Consider the following 18,412-nt stretch of genomic DNA (forward strand, 5'->3'; position numbering starts at 1 on the left):
CATCCAACTGAAAGCTTTGGGGCACGGGAGTCCTTAGTGACTGCTGCCAGCAATGGCAGAATCTTGATGTATGGCCTAGTGACAGCACAATGTTGAAAAGCTATAAGTAAAAGAGATTTTGTCTGGATTCATCACACGCTGTATTCATAGTGTCTCCTTGGTGCACTCTCCATTGACAGAAGCATGATGACTTTACTAACAAACATGTACAACATAGCAGAGCAAAGATTTGTGATCATCAGATGGAAGACACCATATAGAACAGCAAAGTATTATAATTAATATGCAAGTACAGAACAACACAGATTACACATAAGAGTCATGAAAATCACATGATGATGCATTATCTCCTTGTTTACATTTTCCCTGCTGTATTCTAGTTTTGACGTATATGGCAAGGAAGCTGCTAACACAGCTGTGCAGTCTGGGGCAGGTGGGATGTCCCACGTAACAACCTTAATTTGAAAGGTGCTGAGTCCCACCAAGCTGCACTGATGTCAATGGAAATTGCGGGCATTCAGCACCTTACAGGGAATGTCCGGCATCTCTGAAGATGAGGGGTGGGGAGGACTCCAAAGAATTATGCTGTCCCACATGCTTCAATTGCAAAGAAACAAAGGGAGGGCAAAAAAATCAAACAGTGAGTCAGAGAGAGCTGGTTGAATTTGTTGTCATAACAGAGCTTGCCATTTAAAATCATAGCCATGGGTCTCTCTGCCTGGACGAAACTTATTTCGTGTTGTTGCTGTTCAGCCCTTGATGAATTTGTCACAAAACCGAGTCCAGGTAATGAGGTAGAATCCATGACAGCTGGCAATGGCAGCTGAGCTACCAGGTCTGAGACAGCCTGAGTACGCTAGCTGCCTCTTAGCCAGCCTCCCTTCCCCACAAAAAGGATGGCACCCCTCAAGATAAGGACGTAGTTCACCAATAGAAAAGGTTTGGACTGCCCCTGGCCTGTCGGGTAAATGTAGGAGAGAAAAACCCTCAAGAGGTCCTGCCTTAATCAAGCAATTTCATACAAGCAGAATGTTTTGAACAGACAGGCCAACTCAGACCCAGCAAGGTTCGTCTGAGGTGTTATCAACTGCAGTAGCAAATCATAGTCATTTTGATCAGGCTAATTTTTAGTGTCTTCTTTAATCCACATGCCTCTTTCCCTTCCTTGCAATGGAAGAATTCAGAATCTCAGCACCAGTTAGTAACTTTTTTTTTAGAAGACTCAGTGCCAGCATAAAATTAATTACAGAAATGTTGTAACATGCCCAGCAGCTAGATTTGCAAGGCCAGATTCCTTTATCATTCCTGCTTGCTGGTATGGTGTTGCCTTTTACTTTTTAGCTGTTTTAGTTTCTCTCTCCTTTGTGGCAAATGAGATGTTTCCTGGCTTCAAAACAAACAGATCTTGAAAACGAGTTGAGCTGGAGAGCGGTCAATATCATATGCAAATAAATAAGTGCTAATTGCAGGCAGTGTCACTGTGTGTCAAGTGCAGTTATTGTGACCACATTTATTGGCCAATTAGGCGCTTTACTGGACTTTAGAAGAGAGAAATTACAGTTTAGTGGGTTCAGCCATCATGTCACAGAGGGAATGTGGGTTGTGGTTTTACTGCATTACATTTAGTGGTTTCACCACAAATAAACGCATTTTCTTAATAAATTCCACAGGCCTTTCCTAGTAACTCATTCAATCTAGGGCTCTCGGGAGTATCACTCCAGCTGTCAGTGGTAGGAATTGTAACACAGTGGCATTATAGAGATACAGTACTGCATCAGCTGGAAATCATGCTACCTGCAACCCGTTCAGAAGAATCCCAGGACCTGGAAATAGGGGGAGCGGGAGTGGGAAATGAATTCTAAAGGAAATTTAACAAAGCAAGGACACTTTTTTTCTCAGATCTACTCAAGCCTTAATATGGCTTCCTGGGCTTATATTTCTATTGAATTTGCCATCTCTGAGCATAATAGCAAACTTCCAGTGTACAGGATAACAGAACTGGAATCTGCTGATCTCTTTTCTAGGCCCAGCTCTACCACTGATTTATTGTGCTACTTTGGTCCAGTGACAATCTTCCTGTGCCTTAATTTACCTATTTGTAAAGTAGAGATAGAAATGTTTATACCAAACACAATGTAACGGCAACATTTATGGAAAATACTGAAATCTATGTATGTGCTAATTAAATAATGTTTAATGGCACACATAAAATGGTGTTTCCATCTGAACTTTGTCTTCCAGGTTTTCATGACTACCTGCGCTAGTGTATTTGTAATTGGCCTTTTAATATGGTATTTGTAGTGAAGGGTGATGTTTTAAATGCAGGAGCTGGGGGTCTTTTGGGCACCCCTCATTTAGGGGAGGTTTCTCAGCAAGACAACATGAGGCTAATCTTTGCCCGAGGAGCAGAGTAGGTCATCTTTATAATGTTCCTTCCGCAGGCAACGTGAAAAAAAAACCCCCAGTTCTGTCCTGAAAGGACTTAGTGAGACAGCAGAGCCTTGATTTTATGAACACAAGTCTTACCACTGACCAGTCATAAGAACCATTTTTCCCAAGGGGAGGGGGAATCTCATAATGAAAGTGATGTCAGCGAAGATCAAGTCACCATCCTTTCACATCCCAATGCCTTCAGTGCATGAGAAGTTGCTTTGGAGTAGTTTGAAGGACAAGAAAGCAATTCAGTGCACCATACTGCCACTTATGCGTCATGCCTACCGTAACTTGGAGATGTTCAATTTTACGATCTTCTCAATCCCCAATTAATTAAAAAAATAGGGGTTGTACTGTATTATCATACGGGGGGTTTGAGTCTTTGTACTATTGTGTTGCTACGTGTAGGACATAGAGCTCAGTCAAAGGAATGAGACTGCTACAGGGTTCAGCATGACACAGAAGTTACCTCTGCACAGTCAACATTTGCTGGCCAATACCCTCCAGTTATTTTCTATTCCAAGTAGGCAGGAAAACTGTGATAGCCCTGACACGTCAGAGGATGAGGAGAAAAATATGTGAATATAACAAGGAAAAGGTGGTCTTCAACCCATCTGTGAAAAATGTCATGTTTGAGTGAACTGAAATGTTTATTTAAACAAATATGGATCTGGTGTTGCTTTTTGGCTGGATTCTCAACTCTGCTGTGGAATCTCAAATGGGAGAGATATACAGCTCTGATGACAGCATCGCATTGTGTGAGATGTGTATGTTGCGTCCGCATTCTCTCTCCTCCCACCCTGTTTTTCCCATTTGGATTTGATCCAAAAGAACAAAAGGGAAACAGTGACACTGCAGGGCGAAGTGTTTTAACTAGGAGCCAAGGACACTTGGTACCAGGGAGGATCAGACCTATGGCCTGTGTGCTCTGGAAGTGTCTAAGTTATTGCTCCTCAGCTCTAGCAGTGCTGATTTAGTCAGGGAGGGTGGAAAAGAATGGAGGGGCCTTATGACAGAGCAACAGTCTTGTGTCTATAGTAATTGCTACATCGTCCTAGAAAAGGGGGCTCTCCCACTCCCATTAGGGCTGCAGTGTTTTCCTTTCAAATCTCCTTTTTGACCTCTGCTGCCTTGCAGTGTTATATTTTCTTTTCTTCCTAGAGATCTGTGAATGCCACCAGCTGAGAGAATTTGCAAGGGTGTGTGGAGGTGGGTTTCGGGTAGTAAGAAACATTGGAATAAAAGACATCTTTAAATCTGCTCAGCCATTCTCACACCAGAATTTTCCATAAGAAATCAGAGGTTAGAAAGTGTGTTATTAGGGAAGAGAGGGAAACTCAATCAGCAGCACTCAGCCAGGCCTGTCATATAGTCAACAGTTATGTTTCTTTAGGAAGGCAGAGGGAATGACGATGTTTCACACTTAATCTGGTAAATTCAATCTCTCAGTCTTCCCCAGTTGCTATTTTCTTTCTTTTAGCCTGTTCTTTCAGAGTTCTGTTGTACCTGAAGTTCTAAACCACAGAGAGACCAAAAACAAACCCTCCAATCCAAACATCTTCATATTTCAGACTTGGAGCCTGGATCTGATCATGCCTCCTGATAGTTCAGGTTCTGGTCAATCCAAAACTCTAGGACCCTGTGGGGGTGGGAAGGTCCTGGAACAGCCCAGAAGTCTACCCAGCAATACAACAGCTCCCCAACCTCAGCCCCGTGAGCCTGAGTTGGCTGGCCCGGGCCAGCCGTGAGATTTGTTGTTTTTTTCGCTGTGTAGACATACCCATAGGGATTCTCCAGATTTGGAGAAGGGATCTGCTCCATTTGCTGCTTGGGGGCAAACCGCACCCTCTCAAAGTGATGATGTGGAGGAATCTTGATGAACATCTCTTCTCCAACAGCCTCCTCCCAGGATTTGTAACGTGAAGTGGGCATGATTTAAAAACCAGGCCCTTTGGCAGCTGGGCTGCAGATTCACCCAGTCAGGGGTCTCATGATGTCTTTAAGGAAGGGGATGTAGTACTTGCCTCGTTGTCATGATGCCTTTGGCTGTGTTCTGTAACTGAGTAAAGCAACTCATGGTAACACAGGAATCTCCACAGTGGATCAGACTGATGGTCCCCCTAATTCAGTATCCAGTTTCCAACAGTGGCCACTGCTCGATGATTCAGAGGAAGGTTCAAGAAAGCCTGCAGGTTGGGAAGAGGGATAATCTGCTTGCACCCTCTTCGCATGGCACACTGACCTAACACCAGAAATGGTTAGGGATTGGTATAAATACTGAAGCATGTAATTTTATATCCCCTTTAAAGTTTTTTTTAAAAAGTATTTATTACCATATTTCTGGATATTTTTGATATCCATATAAGTGTCCAATCTCTTTTTGAATCTTGCTAAGCTATTGGCTTCATTAACATCATGTGACAATGAGTTTCACAGCTTAACTATGTGCTGTGTGAAAATGTATGTCTGTTTATCAGGTTTGAATTTGATGGCTTTCAATTTCATTGCATTCTGGTTATTCTTTTGTTACGTCAATGGGAGTAAAGAAATCCACCTTAGAACCATACAGTTTAAGACTAGGTTATCTAGTCTGACCTTTTGCATATCACAGGGCACCAACTCAGCACCCGTACACAGAGCCCAACAACTGAAATTAGACCAATGTATGACAACCAACAGGAGACACAGCTACTACGTGTCACCTTCTTTATACCAGTCATTATTTTGAATAATTTTATCATGTCCCCTCTTTTTTGTCTTTCTAAGGTAAACAATCTCAATCTTTTCAATCTCCCTTCACACGAGAGCTTCTCCATTCTCCTGGCTCATCTCTGGGCCCCCTCTCTTTCTGCAATATCCTTTTTAAGATAGGATAACTGGTAATGAACACAGTATTCCAGCTAAGGATAAGCCATTGATTTATATAATGACATTATATTTCCCATGCTAGTCTCCACCCCTTTCTTTATGTATCCTAACATTTTATTGGCTTTTTCCACCCACAGTGGTGCATTGAACAGAAGTCTTCTTTGAGCTGTCCACAATGACTCCCAGGTCCCTTTCCTGAGTTGATATTTAACTTATTGCCCAGTAAAGTCCATGAGTAGTTCCAGTTTTTCCTTCCAACTTGCACAATTTTGCATTCATCAATATTGAATTTAATCTGCTATGGTGTTGCCCCATCCACCTAGTTCGATTAGGTCCTCATAGTCATCCGTTGACTTGACTAATCAAATAATTTTGTGTCATCTGCAAGTTTTGCTGCCTCACTGCCCGCCTGCTTTGCAGAGCATTAATAAAAACAAACAGACTGGTCCCAGTAAGGAACATTGTGGTATTCTGCTTTTAACTTTTGTCATGATGAAAACGCACCACTTACTACGCTTAGATAGTTTTTGAGCCATGCCTTTCACCCCATGCCTACTTAGCTTCTTCAATAGTCTTTGTGAGGAACCTTGTCAAAGGACTTTAAACATAAATTATGTCGACCAGTGGTCCCTTTATGTGCTACTTTAGCTGACCCTTCCAAAGAATTCTAATAAAATCAAAGCATCTCCTATCATTCATAACAGGAAAAAGTAGAATCTTGATATGTAGGGCTGGAAGGGCCCTCAAGAGGCCATCTTCTCCAGCTCCTGGTGCGGAGAGAGGATTGAATATATTTGGACCATGCCTGACAGGTGTTCTGAGTAGTTATCTCCCAACATGCTCTGTGGTGAAGACTAAGGCAAAGAACCAAAGCCATGACAGATATGTTTTGTCGTCTTTATTAGAAAGAGACCTATACAGTATGGCAGTCCCTCTCTGCATTACTTTACATTTTTCTTAAAAACTCAGAATACTGTACAACTGACACAAAAATCTCAAGGTGGAGCAAGGGTTGAGGGGAAACATAATACAAACCAGCATATTTAATCAAAACAAGATCATATGAAACAACAAGCAAAGTGAAATGTCTGTCAATTGTTTTAATTACAGTACAAACAATATAAATAAAGCATCATTGCGTCATTGTAAAACAAACTTGCTGAATGAGGTAATATAAAAACAACAACAGAAGAGACTTTTTTTTTCTTTTAATAATTTCCACACTGCTCTGTCATTTATACATGATTATTTACAGAAACAGAAAAAACACACTATAAAGTCTGCTGTGTGCTAGGCATTTCCTGCCTCTACCCAAGAAACATTTCTCGGGCATCACCATTCACCTGCTCCCTTCCCCCAAAGCCCACTTTAAGAAACATGCCAATGCGACAATGCAGGGAAACTAAAGGGTTTGATGGCTGAATGGGACAGAACAGTAAAACAGTTTAAAAATCTAAGGTTTGCATTCAGGCAGGGTATAAAACACAAATATTTAACCACCACAAACTGGTGGTCAATAGGTCTTCCAAAACAATGGGAATCTTATAAGCCATGCTGGCTGGCTTGAGTGCTAAATTCTGATCTCAGGGGCAAAACTCCTCTTGACTTCAATGAGTACAGAATTTAGCCCTTTGTGATTTACAGCCTGATTCTGCAGCCCTTACTCAGGCTCTGATTCAGCAAAGTACCTAAGGTTGTGCTTAAATCCCACTGGAGCCAATGGAAGGATTGCCACAGTAAAGGCTGCAGGACTGGGCTCACAGCAAACATTAAATCTAGGAGAGACGAAGTGAGAAACTACAAAGAGCTATCGAATCTTTTCTAAACAGCACAACTCCCTAACAAGTGTTTAAAAAGACCATCAGTCCACATATTCCCTCTCACTTTGTGCAGTCTGTACAAACTGTGTAACAATTAAAAACTATCTTGAAGTTTTCTTTAGCCTAAAAAAAATAAAGTTGATTGGACCAATTTGTATCCCTCATTCTGTGGCTCAGGAATCCTTGTATTTCCACAGAGGAGAGGGCTGTGCTTTAGAGACACTTCAGTCAGACTTTATCTGTGGATTGGAAAAATGACCCCAGTGGACGCAGTGCAGACCTGCAATGTGCATCTTGAATCCAATTCAAGCCTGGAATACATCAGTCATTTTGAAGAAGAATTATCCCATCCTAGAGGATTTTTAGGTATAAGAAGGGGAAAAAAATTAAAAAAATATTACACCCCCACAGCTGTGTTTTCCAACATACCTCCCTTTACTGCAGAGAACTGGCATCTTTACCTTATCAGGTTTGAGCTCTCTTTAACTTATTTCCCCTACCACGATTATAAACTGAAATGGTCACTGAAAGCAATGGTGTGAATCATGATCTAATATTTATGCACTGCCCACTATTATGCAGTGCCTTAACATACCCTAGAGTCAATGCTTACAATCTCTTCAGAAACTAATATACTGCCATAATTTAGCTAACAAACATGTGAAGGGAAGGGCAGGGAGAGGTCTAAGGAAACTATCAACTTGGAGAGAGCTCTTTTAAACATCTTCCTCAGAGTGAATTCCTGAACTATCCTATATACATACACCACACACACATTATGTAAGTGGCAGTAAGACATCAAATGGCATTAATTTAAAACAGCTGCAGAAGGTCAGACTGTCATTCTCAGAGTTCAATTCAGCCAGTCAGCTGAAGTTCTCAGCACTTTCCCCATAATTATATATATTGAAATTGGCTTCTGACTGGTGAGCCCGCTCTCAACTTTTGCATCTTTTTCCCACCCTAGAATTTTGCTCATCTTTCACAGAATAGAAACACACCACTATGGCTGCCTAGACCACAGCGGTTAACCCCGTGGGCTGACTATGCCATTTTAAATTACGGTAGAGTTGGCATATCCCGCGACGAGTGGTGAGTTTGGGGTTTTTTGATAAAGACACTGCGTGCACCTATAGTTTGAAGGAGTTTTCTGAATGAACTGAATCGATGCTCACAACCAGTTGTCTGCCTCTGAACTAAGAGCCCCCTTCGTTCAATGGGCACCCAAAAGTACCACTGTCCATGTCTCTTTCTGCCTAATTATATCCACATACACAGTGTCTACTGTTGACTGGGCAGCCACAGTTCTGTGCATGCCTCATTTATGCTTGCAGACACCTGCTTCATGCATGCACATATTCATGCACATAAATTAGGTATGTGAAAATGTGCACAGTTATGCACACCTAACTGAAACCCTGGCACTCACCATAGATTTGCATATATGTAAATATATGTACACACACGATATATAAAATTATACCGCATGTGTTATATATCGCATATATGTATATATTAACATATGCAGACACAGACTGCAAAATACTTTTGTTTCGTACATTTAGTAGTATCCATCCATTGCCTAAATCTTGCAACTTTGCCAGTTTCTCCTGCACTCTGCCCAGTAATAATCTAACTCTGCTGGCTCTCGTTCTAAGATTCCAAATCACTGAGCCGCTTGCCAAACAACCCCCATTACATTTGTATAAGAAAAAAACCCCACAATTAACTTGCTGCACATTCCCCCCACCTTAACTGTGGAATTAGCTTTGAGAATTACACTGGCCTTATCCACAGGTTGGGCAATGTTAAATCCTCCACCAGTGGCAGGTTTAAGGTCCCATATCTTGTGGTCCATCAGGACTAGGAAAAGATTAAATGCTACTGGAGAGGAGCAAGGACTGACCCAATTTTCTAATCAGATAGAGCATCTGTTTATAGCTGTGACAAGACACGAAATTTCAGACTAAAGCTGCAATATTATGACTTATAAAAAGTTTTAGATAATTTCAAGAGGTTTCTAAAATGTATTCCTTTTTCCCATCCTCCACCTTGACTTAGACAACTTAGCTTTAAAGGTGGAAAGATACAAGAAAAATTGAACCATTGATATTTGCTGAAACCAGAAATCATTGATCAGTTTTTCTGTAAAATATGTGGCCACATAAAGTACCTGATGGTGTTATCACTGCTGGTCAATGATACGGTCATTCCAAACTCATGCCAATAAAACCTTTATAACACCCCACACCACTTTCTCCCTCACATTTTAATCTAACATTCATACTACACTGAAAGTGACTAGCTCTGGAGCACTGGCAAAACCTCAGCTGTTAGAACTTTGAGCAGTGGGCATTCAATACAAACACCCAGCGGTTGGTGGCCAAGAGAGAAGATGAAACTTTTGAGAGTCAGTGAATCTCACCTTTGTCAAGTGGATCTGCTGGAAACGTTAGATGTAAATAAGAAAGCTAACCATGTTAAAACATTGAAGGATATTTATTTTTATCTGCCCATTAAACAAAAGTCCCTAAAATGCTCAGAGGACAAGTATAGGGAATGAATTCACCCACATATTGCTGTCACATGAAATAAAACAGCAAAAGCCACGATTTCCAAAAAAGCGACTAGCGATTTTGGGGGCCCAGTCTGAGGGCCCCATTTTCAGGGTGTGTTGGGCACCCAGTCCTCTGAAATTCCCAATGGACGCACCCAAAATGACTAATTGCTGCTGAAACCCCCTTATCTCCTCTGCTTAAAATATGTGACGTGGACTCAGCCAAATGAAGCTTGGCGCCATGAGACGGGAGCACCAGTGGCCTAAAATAAACCTGGCTCATGACAACCAAACCGGACATGGTCACATGACAAATCAACGGCTTGTATAATTGGCTCTGTAATCGGTATCTTTTCCAAATGGGAGAGCCCTTTCAAACTAAAACTACTGAACCACTCTTCTTCTTGTAGTTCAATATGCAAGAGGTAAACCCTGATCTGAAAAACACAACTTCAAACTTGAGATTTATTAGTGTTACTTTATTCTTTCATCAAAAGGCATTGTGACCTGGAGTGCTTTTACATGGAGCAAACAGATAAAATGCCAAAGATTGCCTTTCTAAATGACAAATCTACAAAAATGGAAGAAGAGAAGTTGAAATAAATCAGGGGTCCGAGACTAATGAAGCAAAGGTCAGAGATCCCCCACACTAACGACAAAAGCAGCTCACTGTGGGAAAATAAAGGTGCTTTAATATAAAACATGAACAAGGGAATCATCAGCATTTTCCCAAGCAAGGACTAAACTGCCCCAAATTTGGTCCCCCTACATTTGCATTCTTAAAGTAGAGAAGCAATAGCTTGAATGAACACCTGTTCCCTCTTGGGGTGCAAACATGGCTCCCCGAGACAGTAGTGAAGGAATCCACTTATTTAGAAATCTTTTGTGAAATCTGTGCCTGTCTAAGCTACTGCTACTTTATTAAACCCACACATTACTTCATTGATCACCTTACAAATATAAAAGATGAAAATAGCAAAAAATTGGACCCTCAGTGCAGACCCCATGAATAATGGTACATTGTAGTGCTAGATACAATTGTTAGGGGAGTGTATTTAACATTATGTATTCTCTCTCCAGCTTCTTTCCTATTTTACTCAACTTCCCCTTCCCATGAGCAAATCTCATATCAAGTGAAGGGGAAGCTCTTTGCTCCCTACAAAGTATAATTGAAGGAGGTGGGGGAAAGAGACGCAAAATAAACAGTATTAATATTTACACAGCAGTTATACACTGTACCTAAGTAGCAATGCCTAAAAATCTTCTCCCTTTCCCAATGAATAGTTAAACAGCTTTCTATATGGCATGTGAACCAGAATGCACCAACACTTTCAAGACACATTTATTCTTCTGCCCCCATTTAGCAATAAAACTGAAATCTATTAAACAGAGAGGATCCCTGACCAAACCCTTTGATCTGGAAAATCCTAAAACTTTCCAGAAGTTTGGATCTGGCCCCTCTGTCTACAAGATGAAACACAGCCTTCCAAACTCTGGGAACATCAAGACCCCAGTGTTGCACATCAGGCTCATCTCTATGGTTCAACAGCAATTGGATTCAAATAAATAGAATGGAAATGCCAATGATAATAGCAAAGATGGCTTTGATTTTAGTGTTTTATTACTTGTGGATAAACTGCAGAGGAGATAGGAAAGAAGATAATGGGAGCAGGAAAAGGGTTGAATGGGTGACATTATGGATCTCCATTATTTGATAAATATTTAGTTGAGAAGATTTAGCTCCCCAGTATGTTTCTGTTGGAATTTCTTATTGCCTGGCCTTCAATTGGTTTTTAAGTTGCTCCTAACACGCTCAAAAGGCGTAAACATTCTGGCAAGTGGGTTCCAGAATCGCAAGAAGAGGGGCTAAAAGCAAAAGTGAGGAACTGAAGTGGACAGGTTAAAAGAGCAGAATCAGTGTAAAAAAAATTACCGTGGAGTGTAGAAGTCTTACTGTATTCCTTTGTGTTTCCATGTCTTGGTGGGGTCAGGATCACCCTCTGCAAAATGCTACCACATCACCTATAAGCGCGTAGTGTCAACAAATCTCAGTTTCTAATACCAATCCAAGTCAGACTAGGTCTGCTGGATATCTGGGAGATGACTAACAGTTGCTAATATTTGTTAAACATCAGCTCTGGGCACCTTGTACCCTAGTGTGTGAAGGAAGTAAAATGGGGTCTATCTTACAAAGGAAAACATGAGACTTTTCTTAGCTTTAAACTTAGGAGAGAGACTGGAACACCAGGTAAGAAGATTTTTGTTGTTTCTTTAAGTACAGTGCATATTAATTACACTGTACAAGACAGAGAGCTAGCAACAAGCAGGGGATGGTATTCACACTGGCCTGATCTTGTCACATTGCCTCTCACGGTGAGTCCTTGAGACCAAAGGCCCAAGCAATGCCTTACCCCTTTCCAGCCATTTCTGACCAACCTTCCTTGAATATGTACCTGAGGATGCAAACTTCCTGGGAGACAAATATACCTGAATCTGCTCACATACGGTAGCTTGTGCCTCATTAACACCTCTGCTACTGCTCACATCTCAATGGGAGGCGAGGGGGAATTGGTTACAGGTATGCATATTAGATAGCACAAAAAACATAGGTTTGTCAGGGCCTAAACCACATCTATCAAAGCAATGACAAGCCTTCCACATCTAGTAAGCATTACATTGTCTCCAGGGACAATGTATGGGTGGCCTTCCCAGTCTTTCACAGAGAATGCCACCAAGTGGATGGGCTGTATATCTTCCCTGCAGACATCCCTTGACTTTTGGGATATGCCACTAGAAAGAGGTAAGCTATCTCATATTCTACAAAAGCACTGGTCTACATTGCTATCATCATCCCTTACTAATATGTCTATGAAAAAGATCTGCTAATTTACACACAACTGTGTTACTGCTTTATCTAAAGTAGTGTGTTAATATTCTGTTTGTCTGAATAAACCATCCTTCCTATGATACAGTAGAGTTTCCTTTTCTAAAGACTCCTTTGCGACAATTTCTGAATGTCCTCCTTTACCACAGAAGGATATGATGGACCTCCACAATGTCAGAAACCTGTTACAATTTAGCCCGGTTCCCCTTATTTCTCAATGCCCTTGTGTGTTTCATGCTAGGAAGACTGGTTTAAAGAGATAATTGAAAGGTGAATGGAAAAGCATTTTAAACCTAGAAGAATACCAGCTGTGAAAAAGCATTTGTGTTGTAGGCTTAAAAATGGCAACTTGTTTTAAAACAAAGTATTTTAAACGGAGGCGGGCTGGTTAGCACTTTTGGAAATTAGACTCTCAATTCCTACTTCACCGGCCTGCCAAGAGACTTGAGATCAGGTTACTGAGTCCCCTGCCACAGATGGTAAAATCATCAACACCCAGCAGCAGAATGCTGAGTGTGCAGTTTCATGTTCGGTTGTAGATGTTAGCGAAGTCATCCAAGGTTGGAGGAAGACAACTGTCAATATCTCAGTCCAGACGGCAGATTGTGAGTAAAGAAGGCACCATTATGCAAACTACTTTAAAAACAACAAAAAACAGTTTTATCATTTTGAATGCACATGTGCACCCATGATGCTGCCAGCTTAGGCTGGTAAAAGGAACACTAAAAGCTTTTTCCATTCACCTTTAAATGCCCCTATTGCAACAAAGCATAACAGCAGAATTCTAAAGGACCAGGAAAGCCCATCAATGTCCACCTGCTTGAGCCCTTGGGGCTTCTCTCACCTGATCACTATGGCTTTTGGGCCAAACCTGCCTCTTTTGGACACCCATGGGATATTACATTCCCCCCCCCCCCCGATTTTGTCCACATACATTTTAGTATTTTCTTTTCCCATTCTGACCTGAACAGACATACAGAGCCCCAGGAAGTGCAGAAACTCATGAAATACAAGAAGATCAGGCAGATGAGCAAATTAGTGTGCTGTGTGCACCTGACCAACTTCATACACTTGTTTCTCTGCCACATGATTCAGATCAGATTTCATCTTTCTCTGAAATACACCCTTCTCCCACCTTCATATTACCATATGCTACTTAAAAATCACTTCTCTTTTTGCCAGAAACCTTGCAATCTACTTCTCTGTGCCACAATTTCAGTTTTTAGAAGACTTCAGAAACCAGCATCAGTCTAGTGCTATCAAAATATTGAATCAAGTATTAAAACTGGTAGATGGATGAACTGTCCAAACTCCTTCCACAAATCATTGTTGCTCCATAAAGCAGCCAAGTTGAGAGTCAAAGGAGCCAGGCCACGCCCACCTCAGAGAACGACATTAAGTTTAGCTATTAGACAAATCTGATCTCTCCTCCCACCCCCAGGCTGTGTCTCGGTCTGTGAAAGCATCATAGCTTCTAATGTAAAATATGTTTACGCTACTGAGAGACATCCTCCTTTTCTTCCTAATAGATACTGTACAGCTTTTTTTGGTAAGCCAAATATGCCATCCTCTCATTCCGATATGTTCTTCAAAGGTTTGCATCAAACAAATGGAAATACAGTTCACTGCTGGGAATATTTTCAATGTGCAATTATCTGTAAACCTCAGATCCTAACTACTTGCACATTATTTCGTTCACATCCATTATACTTTATAAATTAACAGAAGTGTCATTTGTCTGTACAAAAATCAATGCATATTTATGAACTTGTTTATTCAAATAGATTTTACATACATATAATCTAAAGACACAATACAAAATCTGTATAATTTAGGCAATGCATCACAAGAGTGACCAAAAAACTCAACACACTTACTTGGCAAAATGACATAACATATTTCTTGTGACTGAAAAAAATAGTAGCCTTTAATGCATTTATTTATTTTACTAAATGTACTTGAAATGTTTTTCCTTAGCAGTATTCATTATTTCTTTTTGTGTTTCATAGTTATTCTTATTTATTTTTTCCATTTTGTTTTTACACCAAGGAGACTGCAGTCAACTAACACTCAGCAACCGATTTCCTCTCTTTGGACTGAAAAATTAAACAGATACTAAATTATGACAGTGAATTTAGAAAGGAGGGCTCCAAGGGCTTGAAAGAACATGTCTGAGATAATATGATGCTTCTAAGAATATTGCAATCACATCCAAGCAATCACCGAAGCGTGCCATGTAACTACCTCCTCAGCTAATATGCTTTTTTCTCCGTGATGACTAATCATGTTCTATTAAACAGCAGTAATGCTGGAAGAACTCAACTATACAAGTGTAATGAAGCCAGTATTCTCCCTGGACAGATTAGCTACAACTGATTTGACACATACCATCATAGGAACTTCAAACCTGACAAACTCTGTGCTTGCTTCTGATTTATGCCGTCAAGCTCTTCGGAGAAGAGAATGAAATCCAAGTGTTCTGTTTGGTAGAGGTGAAATGTACTGATATGCTTAACTGTCAGTTAAGGAAAGTTACCATTTCTTCTTTCTTCTCCTCTTCCTCCTCCTTTCTTCTCCCTCCAACCTCTCTTTCAACACTTCTAGAGCCTCTGTCTAAAGACAACTAGTAAAATGGTCCCATGTCGTGCTATAATTAGAGTCCTCACAACCACACTCTCTCACAAACCCTCTCTTTTTCAGTTTTCCTTATTCAAGACCTTTTATTAAAATAAATGGTTTCTGCAGCCCCCTTTTCTCCTCTGGTCACTTCAAACTGTCCAGATGTGATTTTTCTGGAGAGGACAGAGATTGAGGGGAAAGGGGAGATGCGGAGGTATAAAACTCACAGGTCAGAGCTGTGAAGAAAATGGAGCAGTATGAGGCTGCGGATGTTACTCAGGTCAGTGAAGAAATGAGCACGTTCCTCAGATGATGGTGGGCATTCTTCCACTACTGTTGTTCCTGTTATTATTCTTCCTGGACAAATTGGGAGTAGCCATCAGGACAAAGCGCTCATCAGGGCAGCCATACTGCAGGAGAACATCAATGCATTCCTGGCCTGTGGCTTGCCTGGCATAGGCTAAAGCTGTGTTCCCATGGGCATCACGGGCCATAACATCCACGCCATACTGTGGAAAAAAACAAATGTCATTTGAGACCCTGCTGCTAACACAGCGTTAAAATGGAGTGAAAGAAAACAGCACAGCTAGAGCTGAGTTTAAGGGGAGGGGTGCGACGGATGGAGAGAAATTCTCAAAGATAGACGCTCCTTATTTGAAGGGTTTGTAAATCTAAACATGACAAACATGCTTCATGCACATACAGCTTTCTACTGGAAGAGCCTCACCTGCTGCCGGTCACGCAAATAATCTCTCACCATTGCATTTTATGTGGATTTTCCACAGTGTGTGCACCTATCCCTCTCCCCATCTCCCGTGCCTCACTCCAGTTTTTACCACATTTAAACAGATGTGGAAAAAGACACATTTTGCAAGTGATCTCCAAGAAGGCTTAAGTGCCATCATTTGAAAGGAATAGGAACATTTAGACTAAGGAAAAGAGGGAGATACCTTGAGCACCCCACTGGAATATGCTCATAGCAGTATTTTGAAAGGCCATATTGAAATAATGTTTGCTAGACAATAGGGGCGAGTGAAACGTAACTCAGCACTGCATACCCAACACCACAAGGCAGCTACTTACCCAAATTAAGAGCTGAACTAACACTACATTTCCTTTCCTACATGCCAAGTGAAGGGCTGTGCGCCCATCCCCATCTCCGCAGGTCTCATTCACTTCTTCCCGGGTTCCATGGGCCAGGAGCAGGATGACAGTCCGCAAGTCCTCATCAGCTGTAGCTTGTAGCAGATGCTGGCCTAACGAAAGTTCCAGGCACTGCAGCGGTGCAAGGAAGAGCTTCTGTTCATATTTAGCACGTATCCAGCGCTCTTTTTCTTCCCTAGAGAAGCAAAAAGAAACATGCCATTCAAAAACTGGTTCCATTGCCTTTGTGTGATGTTATATATTCACCTTTGGAGACAGACAATCCAAAAAAACCACTGCCATACAGAGAGGCTAATTAGCAAGAAAACATTTTCTTCTTGTAAATGTCAGCAAAAAAGCTTCTTTCTGAAACATTTCGTTTATGCCTTATACTTGCGACAAAATTTATGACACCTACACATTTCTCACCTGGTTGTACCTGGCCGGAGAGCTACATTACATATTGGGTTCATGGACCAGCCTTTCACCTCCAGAAACAGAGGCTCAAGCATGCTTTGGGCCACAAGTGGAACAAGTTTGGTGCCATGCAGTTTGGCACAGGTCAGCAAAACTGGCCATCTCTACTCAAGAGAGGCCCAAGACTGGAGCAGCCAAGCGGAGCTCCAGGTCAGGATTGAGATGTGCTGGCAAAGCTACACAGGGAAGTGTGCACAGAATTTGCCTGCAGTGGGCCTAGATGTAGCCAGTGGCAGCACTAAATTCCTCAAAGTTCACTCCCATGAACAAACTGACTCCTGCTTGCATCTAAAGAAAGAAAAGGGAAATTAATGAAAGATACTGCCTTGCTTTTTCATTCTGTAAGATTTGGCCACTGAACAACAGCATCCCAGTTTGTTTCACAATGGGACAGAGGTTCAGGAGGTTTTTGTTTTTTAAGGAAAATCTCAGTACTTTAAAGCATCATTTCCTCTCACTGTACCAAGTAAGCACCAAAAGCTTCCTAGATACAGTCGTATTGTAGGATAATGCCATATTTTACAAGTGACTCCAATTTCTGTTAAAAACTTTTCAAAACACACTGATGTGCTTTGGGGGACGTGGTCACAGGCAAATTCCCATTGACAGGTGCCCTTTGCCTAATACTTCAGGTATCTACATGATAATCTGTCTATCCTGTGAAAACCATATATAGCACCTAGTAGGAAAACTACTTACTGGTGACATTTTTTCCCTCTCAAGTACAGAAAGAAAAGCTCTGTTTACACCTTTCAGCAGTGTTTACACTACTCCCAGTAATCTAGTGTCAGGTTAGCCCTAATCTGTTTTTAAATACTTATGTAAACAGATAGTTCTAACAGCAAATCTGGATTAGTTTTGCATCACTTCCTGGTACATGTGGAGTGACCTTACATTGACCCCTCTGGATGCTTTCATGCAAAGCTTTCCAAAGCATGCACTTTTCTACACAAATGACAAGTCAACCTATAACTATGCAATATACAGTCATTTTTCCCCCATAAAAAAAGTATAAATTTTTCAGTTTATTCCAAAAATTATGGCTTGGACAATCCTTCAAACGACCACCACACTCTGAATAATACTGAAACCATCTTGGGGGCTGAAAAATAGCCTGTGATGCTGATGCTTGAAAGTACATTCTATTTTAAAAAAAAGAAAAGGAGTACTTAAAACATTCACCATGAGAGAAAACTTCTGAATACTGTTAACCTTGTGACACAAACATACATTGAGAGGGAAGGTTAATACTCCACTTATCTTGTGCTGTTGTGTACAAATAAAATCAAATCCAACAAGTACCAATGCTGTGAGAAGGATGGAATAGCATAGCTCCAGCTGCCTAAAATGTCATGAATTCTGTGGAGTTGTGTCACATGATGCCATTTTGGTATTCTATGCACTCTTAAAAAATAACCATAGATGGTTGTAAAACTATTATTTATCCAGATCTTGTACATCTCCAAGTCAATGGAGCAAGCAGGTACAGTATTTGGTAAGTCTCATTTAAAATGTTTTAATGTTTGTTAAAAATAAATGTGTGTAATGTACAAAATATTTTATAAATATATCATTTACCCTTATAAAATGGGCAGGACTCCCAGATTAAGT

The 18,412-nt window shown here is 41.0% G+C and overlaps 1 protein-coding gene across 4 annotated transcripts in view; it reads right to left on the reverse strand.

The window, feature by feature from the left end:
• Positions 1-13,471: 13,471 nt before the first annotated feature.
• Positions 13,472-18,412, reverse strand: part of AGAP1 (ArfGAP with GTPase domain, ankyrin repeat and PH domain 1) — a 680,051-nt gene continuing 675,110 nt past the window's right edge. For 2 of the 4 annotated variants that reach the window (XM_074968160.1, XM_074968159.1), the window contains 2 exons: positions 16,265-16,520; positions 13,472-15,690 (listed from right to left, as the gene is read on the reverse strand). In XM_074968160.1, coding sequence (XP_074824261.1) covers positions 15,487-15,690; positions 16,265-16,520 — 460 coding nt within the window. In that variant the 3' untranslated portion in view covers positions 13,472-15,486. The remainder of the gene's footprint in view (positions 15,691-16,264; positions 16,521-18,412) is intronic. The other 2 variants (XM_074968162.1, XM_074968161.1) reach the window with 1 other exon arrangement.

The sequence above is a fragment of the Natator depressus genome, chromosome 11 (genome assembly GCF_965152275.1).
Source record: "Natator depressus isolate rNatDep1 chromosome 11, rNatDep2.hap1, whole genome shotgun sequence".
Lineage (NCBI taxonomy): Eukaryota > Metazoa > Chordata > Testudines > Cheloniidae > Natator > Natator depressus.